Raw genomic sequence first — 8,097 nt, 5'->3', positions numbered from 1 at the left:
AATAGCAAATTAAACACACACACGCAGAGAGGCATGACCTTTCAATAAGCAACAAAAGCTGAGAATGACAGGATATTTTGAGCACACCCTAAATTCTCCAAACAGCAGAAATCTGCATTACCAGTAGTATTTTGTCTCTTTGGGAAATGCTGGTTTTACATCGACTGTGTTAGTAAATAATTGTAAAGCTCCTTCTACCTGTTCTCTGACAGATCCTGCTGTGCATTTTCTCTCCTGGATTACTGAGCCTGCAGAACACAGATCAAGGACACGGCTGATGATCCTTCTGTAATTAAAGCTCCCTAGTGCTGCCAACACGAGTTCTATACAAAGCACAAGGTAGAAAGTACCTTGCCCTTTTCTGAGCCCTTACAATCTCTTATGCAGGCAGCAATCACTAGCCACTAGAGAGAAAGAAAGAATATAATTTATTTTTACCTTGGGGAAGAAACTGGAAGATATTACTCAGTTTACTTCAAAACTAATGATGTTTGCAAACAATCCTCCTTATATATTCGACACATTTCCCCAAAGGGATTCATCAACCATAAGCAGATACTTATGTTCAGCCTAAAAATTAACTCACTAAAATCAAAATGGTAAGAGACAGAGAATTTTGCAGACATGTTTTAACAGAGACTGAAGAAAGTTGCCTCACCACTCTGCTGTTAAAATTGGCCACAACAGATTTCAGAGAAGCCTGCATTTAAAAGATGAAGCCTGTGTTTGTTTGCATGGTAGCTGACTTGCATAGTTCATTTATAACAATCAATCAGTAGCAAAGCTGCTGAAAAATGAACAACCCTTGAATACGCATTATGTAGAATATTAATTTCAGTAATAACTGAGTACTTGGAGGCTCGCATGTAAAGAGACTAATGTATTATACATCTCACACTATTATGCTGTGAGAGGTTAGAGGACTTTGAAGCGTTACAAGACAGACACCACAAACTGCATATTGCATTACTGGGAGGGAGAATAAAGACTGAATTTACAAGACACACAAATTTAAGATTAACCCAGACAAATGTCAGGAGGGGAAAGTGGACAGCTTACACTGTAAAGCCACTCTTTGAAAGCAACAAACTGTATCTGGATTATTTAAACTTTTAGCAAAAATGTCATAAAAGTATCTGCAATGGAATACTGCAGCCCACGGATGTACTGAAATCTCACAGATTACTTTACAGATAAAGGTAACTGAAGAGATGCACATACTGCTGGTTTAACCTATGAATATAGCTGCAAATAACTGCTCTCGGGCAAATCACACAAACCACCACCCAGCCCTTTTTTGGCATCCTCAGTTGTTGATGCATTTTCAAGACCTTCTGCAAGCTCCCACTCTCAGACTCATTCAGCCCAAGATGAATTCTGTCACTGAACAAAGTCCAGCAGTTAAACAGAAAAAAAAGATGTCACTTCTTCATGTGTGTAAGTAGACAAAGCTTTGTGTGGAAGAATTCATCCCTGTTTTTTAGTAATCAGTGTTGTGCAGGTAATAGCATGCAAAGGTGACTACTATGAATTTTTAATGAACAAAGGAAGCAATGAGGAAAATTACAAGGATCTGTTCATGACATTAACTGCACACAGTTCAGATCTTTCTGGCAAGGCAATTGGAAATTTCTGTAGAAAAGGTAAGGAAAAAAGCTAAGTAAGTTCAGGTAAATGAAGACTGAAGATGTCACATATCAAAATTTCCTTTAGTTACAAGTATGAGTTTAATAGTAAGACTATATATGATCATCTTAAACCTACACCTGAGAGACCAGACCAAATAGCACAAGGTAAAGTTCTATTACTAACGGAATTATGAAAGCAACTAGAGGCCTCAAATACTTCAAGTTTTAAACTTAACAAATACCACCACAAAAAATATAACCAAGCAATACAGACTTTCAACTGTGTGTGATCCAAATAGAGCATATGCAACTGCTTGTGGAAATCCCTAGACAGAGACAAGGGGAACAAGCCAGGATGTCCTGTTTGGCTTTGAAGCTGTTGCTCTAGAAGGATACAGATCTTGGGTGAATCTTACGTTACACCTACCAGTCCTGTGCAAATGTCGATGGGCATGGCAGACAATTTGAAACAGCATCAAATCCCTATGTGCTAACACCTGACTGTCACCTAAAGACTAACTTCTTAAAACACAACTAGATTAACCATTCCTACAAGTATCTGAACTAAAGGCCATTATTTCCAGGCAGTAAAAAGATGTGGTTATCACAGCTGTGAATATAGCAGGGCATGAACTGTTTGTAAAACTGTACAAACAGTAGCATACACTCCAAGTGAAGAATGACTTGATACCAAATCGTACATCGATGTTGTAACCAGCTGCATCTTTTTCTGCTGATGCTGGACTCCCGTTCTTCAGTCAGTCTTTCTGGTATGCTGGTGCTGTAACAAATCCTGTTTTTCTTTCCTTCTGCTTTCCCTCCTACAAAGTGGTGAACCCTCAAGTAACTCAGATGCATATTTAATAGCAAGGTACAGATTTTTTTTTGAGGAAATGGAAGAAAGCAGTATTTCAGAAGACTCCCTTCTCCACCTCAGAAACCAGCAACTTACTTAAAAACTAATTCTAGAGAAGTACACCACCAAAACCATGGCTGCCACTGAACTATTTTCTTCACAACACATCTAGTAAGATATATAATGCAGTGTATTTAAACACACTTCTCCTTCCATGGCTCATGGCAGTTAGCTTAATACAGGAAATTCCAGATACTTTTAAGGTTTGAAAACACTGAAAAGCACACAAGGCAGCTGGCTGACCATTCAGGATCCACAAAGGATACAGTACTTACCTTTAGAGAACATACTTTATTTAATAGAAGGTTTTTGCTCCAATATACAAAATAAGGGACTGTAGTCCCAATTAACATTTACATAGTTACACAGCAAATAATTTCCACCATTTACAACAACTGACGACTTTCCCAGGCTCCCTCCTGTATTACAGCCAAGAAAAAAAAGCCCATAACGTTTTACATACCCATCGGTTATATTTTGCACTTTTCTGTCTTTTCAGTGTTTTAAGTTGCAGCTTCTGATACCAGTTTAATTAAGAATTTACAATCATTTCAACTGCACTAAAATAAAAATGAAATATATAATTTGGAATACTACCTCAAAGCCCCTATGCAAAATAAAAGTCAGTATCTTATAAAAATACATAGCAGGAGTAAAACCAGTGAAACAACAAAAACGTTTTCAATTTTTTTAGGGCATAAACTATTTAGCGACTAATCTCAGCTTTTTACTACACTAAAATAAAACCCAACAAACCAAAATCCAAACAGAAAAAAAAGAAAAAAAAAAAAAAAAAGACAAAACCCCAGATATTGAATTAGCAAAAAGTAATGTGACAGTTCTTCTACAATACTGTACCTTTAGTATGCAAAGGACTTGATCCTTCTAACATGCACCATTATCCAACTGATTCACCCCTTAACCTTTTTGCCACTGAAAGCTGAAAAAAGGACTTCAAATTACTTGAATCCCTTTAGAAAAATCCAGTCATATTTTCTGCATCTCACATAATATTTGAAGCTGTACTTTACAATGCTGGTAGTTTAATCATGATACACAATTTTCTATAAAAGAATTCCAGCCAAACCAAGCTTTAGAAAGCTTTAGAAACTTTGCATTTAACAAAAGCAATTTCTTACAGTATGACAGTTGCTAAATAGCCCAATTTATTTAGTGACCCTGTTAAAGATTTGTTCAACTGAGTGAATAGGTGGTCATTTCCTGAGCTAAAAGATACAGGTAAGTAAATAGTCAGTTATAGCAGCAGACAGGAGACATTCTTTTTAAAAGTTGTAACAGTATCAATAAAATAACATTAGAAAATGACAATAATGTAAAAATCACTAGCTGAAGAGGGAGTGACAAGGACATCCAAGACCTGATTGCCATAATCTGGAATGCACATCCCATGACTTTCCAGAAATTACATTCAGCTACTGTCAGGCAACATCCTGGTAAGTGGAAGAACGTCAAATCACAGTAGTTCACAGATCAGGTGTTTTGTCAAAATTTAATTCTTAATGCTATTTCATAAACGTAAAGCAAGACAAACTGCCTAGTTTCAGAAATTTTGACTCTAAGGGATTTAAGAATTATTACTTTTAGAGGAATGTGGTATCTTCAGTCTCACGAAATTCCAAACTTATTTCTTCTTACTACTCAGACATCATTTATACTTGAGACCTTGAGTGGCTTTTGAGAGTCACCCATGACGCTAGGAAGAGAAAAAGATCCATTTTTAGGAACGGGAATAATATTCTTGAAATGGTTTACTTTATCTAAATCATTCTAATTTGTATGAACCATTAACAACCTATAACAAACTATAAAGACCAGTATACCACCACTGCACCATCATTTTCTTATGATATGCATTTTTGAAGTCTTCTAATAGTTTGATCACCTTTTTTTCACCCATTAATGGAAAGAGGATATTCTAATTTATTAAAGTACCTCACTTAGATACCAGTTCCTCCAGAAGAAAATCTCTCTTCTGTGTTATTCATTTTTTGACAGATATCATAAGCACTATTTTTAGAATTTATATTGGCTCTTGCTTAACATTTAAACATAATTAGTTTTAATTCAAATTAATATATAAAATTTCCAATACTTGTTAGAATAAAGGACAATACACAAGATCCTAAGTTACAATAATTTATAAATAAAAATAAACTATTACAAACCAAATCTTTCCCCATACGGAGATTAAAAGCCATAATCTTGACTGATTGTTCCCGGTCATACATTATAAATAACGTAAGCTTCTTCAGAGAAGCAAAACATACTTGCCTCCCTGACACCAGTTTAAATCTTCAGTTAAACGACTACCATCAAGAAGGCAATTGTGTTGGGCCCAGATACATCTTCTCGCTTACACGTTATCCCCTGAACCTCATTCTTTTAAACTTAAGCACGGGAATCTAAGTTCACAAAGAGTCCTTTACCTTTTACACACAAAGTCTGTATAAAATACAGATTTCTAATGCTCCTATTGCACCAACCTGGCAGTGCAGTTAGAACCTGATTCAAACTCCACTGAAGTCCATGAAAGGTTCTCCAGTGACCTTAATGGGTTTTGAATTAGGACCACAGATATAGTATTACCTAACAGAAAGCTCCTGCAAGAGTGGCTGGTATCTCTCTTTTTGCTTATGGGATGCAGTGGAGATGGGTAGTAAGCATGATACCTGAGCAAATAAAATTAAAATGATACAAAGGTCTCAATAAGCCCAAACTCTTTGCTTAGTTGTGTGCAAACTGTGCCACTGCCCCTGGAGCTCCCTCCTTTCCTTTTTCTCAGTGCTTCCTCCATTCCAAGATAGAGATGTGAGACATGAAAATCTCTCTTCACTACAGTTTCCCCTCAATCCCGAGACTGATAGAAGAGGATGTAACCGGACTCAGAGTTCTTTGAGATGTCTGATGTCAACCCGTAGAATTCTTCAATAGCTTGTGCATCAATTTTCTGTGTGTAAAAAAAAAAATATTTAAAGTAAGAATATCTTGCATAGCATATGCATGACATGAAGTTCCACCTAAAAACTACTATCAAAACAAAAATAACTCACATAATTACATAAAATAATAAAATCCAAATAATTCTTCAAGTTGTTATGCTTTGGTTTCCCATCTGTCATCAACTGCACAGAAGCCAGCAGCTATAGATATTTTTATATATGCATTTTTAAGTATTAAGTGAACCTACTGTAAGTGCAATCTTATGTGCACTGCTTGCTCAAATTTCACAAGGAAAAGTTTTAAAGGCAACAATATCCTATTAAGACATTTATCAATATGAAAAATGTAAGTACAAACTATAATTTCTAACTCTGAGCAGCATGGGCCAATCCAGCGCAGAGGAGAATGAAGAGAAGGCAGAATGATTGCTTGCAATCCTCTTAGCCTAGAAAGCCTCCTATAATCAAAATCTGGGGGAAAAGATGCAAAACTTCAGTTGAGAAGGTGAAAAGAGTATTGTCTGCTTTTCACAGTTAACATTTTCAGCTACAAAAGGAACCGAAACTGAAAGCATGCTCTCTTGCCACATTTTAAATCAAAGGCAATTAGGCTACTAACAGCCAAAAGACAGAAAGATAATTTTTCCTTCACTTAGGAAGATTTTATTTCAACTCATTCCCATTACTTGGAATAAGATTGTTTTAGATTTAAGAACAAAAAAATTATTTACTTTCTCTTTAGAAGGGCTAACAGGAAAAAATACATTGCTGCCAAGTTAATGCTTTGGCACTGGAAAAGGTTGTCCCTGATGTTTGTGAAATGATGTGCCATTTACTACAGCTCTCTTTTTCCAGGAGAAAAGTGAAATTCTGACCCTATCAAGACATTTCACTTTACTGTCTACCTTGCTAAGACACAGGGGCAATCCTTTTACTTTCCCAACAGTTCTGTGTATTTCCATGTCTGACATTTCCTGCATGAAAAAACATCCATAATGTGGCTTGGAGAGAACTCTTCAATACTCGACTTGCCTGCCAATTAACAATGCAAGTCCAATACCTGTCTCACCCATTTTTCTACTTTTCAATCACACAGATTTTTGCGCACTGTAAGGAAAATATAAACTATTCATTTTATAAATTGGATTAATTCAAATAAAGGCAGGAAAAGGACAGCAAAATCATACTTCTGTTCATACATAAGCAGAGACAAGGGGAACAAAAGGAAGACAACGGAACAAGCAAAAACCATGAGATGATATAATACAGGCAAACCAGCAGTTCCTGCTCTTGCTCTGCATAAAGAATAAAATGTTCCAAGAAATTAGTTAAAAAACTTTTTTTTTTTTTTTTTTTTAATGAGAGTAATTCCTGGAAGCACAGCTAATACTGGCAAAAATACCAACAGAAGCAAAAGGCTCATGTTTCAGTGATTAACTTGAAAATTTTAGGGTCAAATTTCAAAAATCTGAAGTTTTTACCTATTTTGAGTTTTCTTACACCTTCATCTGAAACAATCCAGGATACCTGATAAAACAGACGACTATATTGATCTGTTCCATTAAATCATAAGCTCCTAGACAATATGAGCAAATGGCTTGTTCTAATGAACTGCCCTTGGAAAAGAACTGCAGTAAAAGCAATTTATCTGTATAAAATCATAGAATAGTTAGGGTCGGAAAGGACCTTAAGATCATCTAGTTCCAACCCCCCTGACATGGGCAGGGACACCTCACACAACCATCTCACCCAAGGCTCTGTCCGACCTGGCCTTGAACACTGCCAGGGATGGAGCATTCACAACCTCCCTGGGCAACCCACTCCAGTGCCTCACCACCCTAACAGGAAAGAACTTCTTCCTTATATCCAATCTAAACTTCTCCTGTTTAAGTTTTAACCCATTACTCCTTGTCCTATCACTACAGCTGCTAATGAAGAGTCCGTCCCAGCATCCCTATAGGCCCCCTTCAGATACTGGAAGGCTGCTATGAGGTCTCCACGCAGCCTTCTCTTCTCCAGGATGAACAGCCCCAACTTCCTCAGCCTATCTTCATACAGGAGGTGCTCCAGTCCCCTGATCATCCTCGTGGCCCTTCTCTGGACTTGTTGCAACAGTTCCATGTCCTTTCTATGTTGAGGACACCAGAACTGCACACAATACTCCAGGTGAGGTCTCACGAAAGCAGAGTAGAGGGGCAGGATCACCTCCTTCAACCTGCTGGTCACGCTCCTTTTGATGCAGCCCAGGATACGGTTGGCTTTCTGGGCTGTGAGCACACACTGAAGCCGGCTCATGTTCATTTTCTCATCAACCAACACCCCCAAGTCCTTCTCCACAGGGCTGCTCTGAATCTCTTCTCTGCCCAACCTGTAGCTGTGCCTGGGATTGCTCCCACCCAGGTGTAGGACCTTGCACTTGGCATGGTTAAACTTCATGAGGTTGGCATCAGCCCACCTCACAAGCGTGTCGAGGTCCCTCTGGATGGCGTTCCCTCCCTCCAGGGTATCAACCGAACCACACAGCTTGGTGTCATCGGCAAACTTGCTGAGGGCGCACTCAATCCCACTGTCCATGTCAGCGACAAAGATGTTG

At 37.8% G+C, this 8,097-nt stretch overlaps 1 protein-coding gene across 1 annotated transcript in view; it reads right to left on the bottom strand.

Annotated features, from left to right (window-relative positions):
- Positions 1-2,815: 2,815 nt before the first annotated feature.
- Positions 2,816-8,097, bottom strand: part of USP12 (ubiquitin specific peptidase 12) — a 41,711-nt gene continuing 36,429 nt past the window's right edge. Inside the window, exon 9 of the mRNA XM_062615139.1 lies at positions 2,816-5,512. Coding sequence (XP_062471123.1) covers positions 5,411-5,512 — 102 coding nt within the window. The 3' untranslated portion in view covers positions 2,816-5,410. The remainder of the gene's footprint in view (positions 5,513-8,097) is intronic.

Source organism: Pezoporus occidentalis, unplaced genomic scaffold (genome assembly GCF_034315485.1).
Source record: "Pezoporus occidentalis ecotype Australia unplaced genomic scaffold, CSIRO_AGI_Poc_V1 ctg18, whole genome shotgun sequence".
NCBI lineage: Eukaryota > Metazoa > Chordata > Aves > Psittaciformes > Psittacidae > Pezoporus > Pezoporus occidentalis.
Note: the sequence above shows the minus strand (reverse complement) of the source record. Positions and strands in the feature narration are given on the sequence as shown.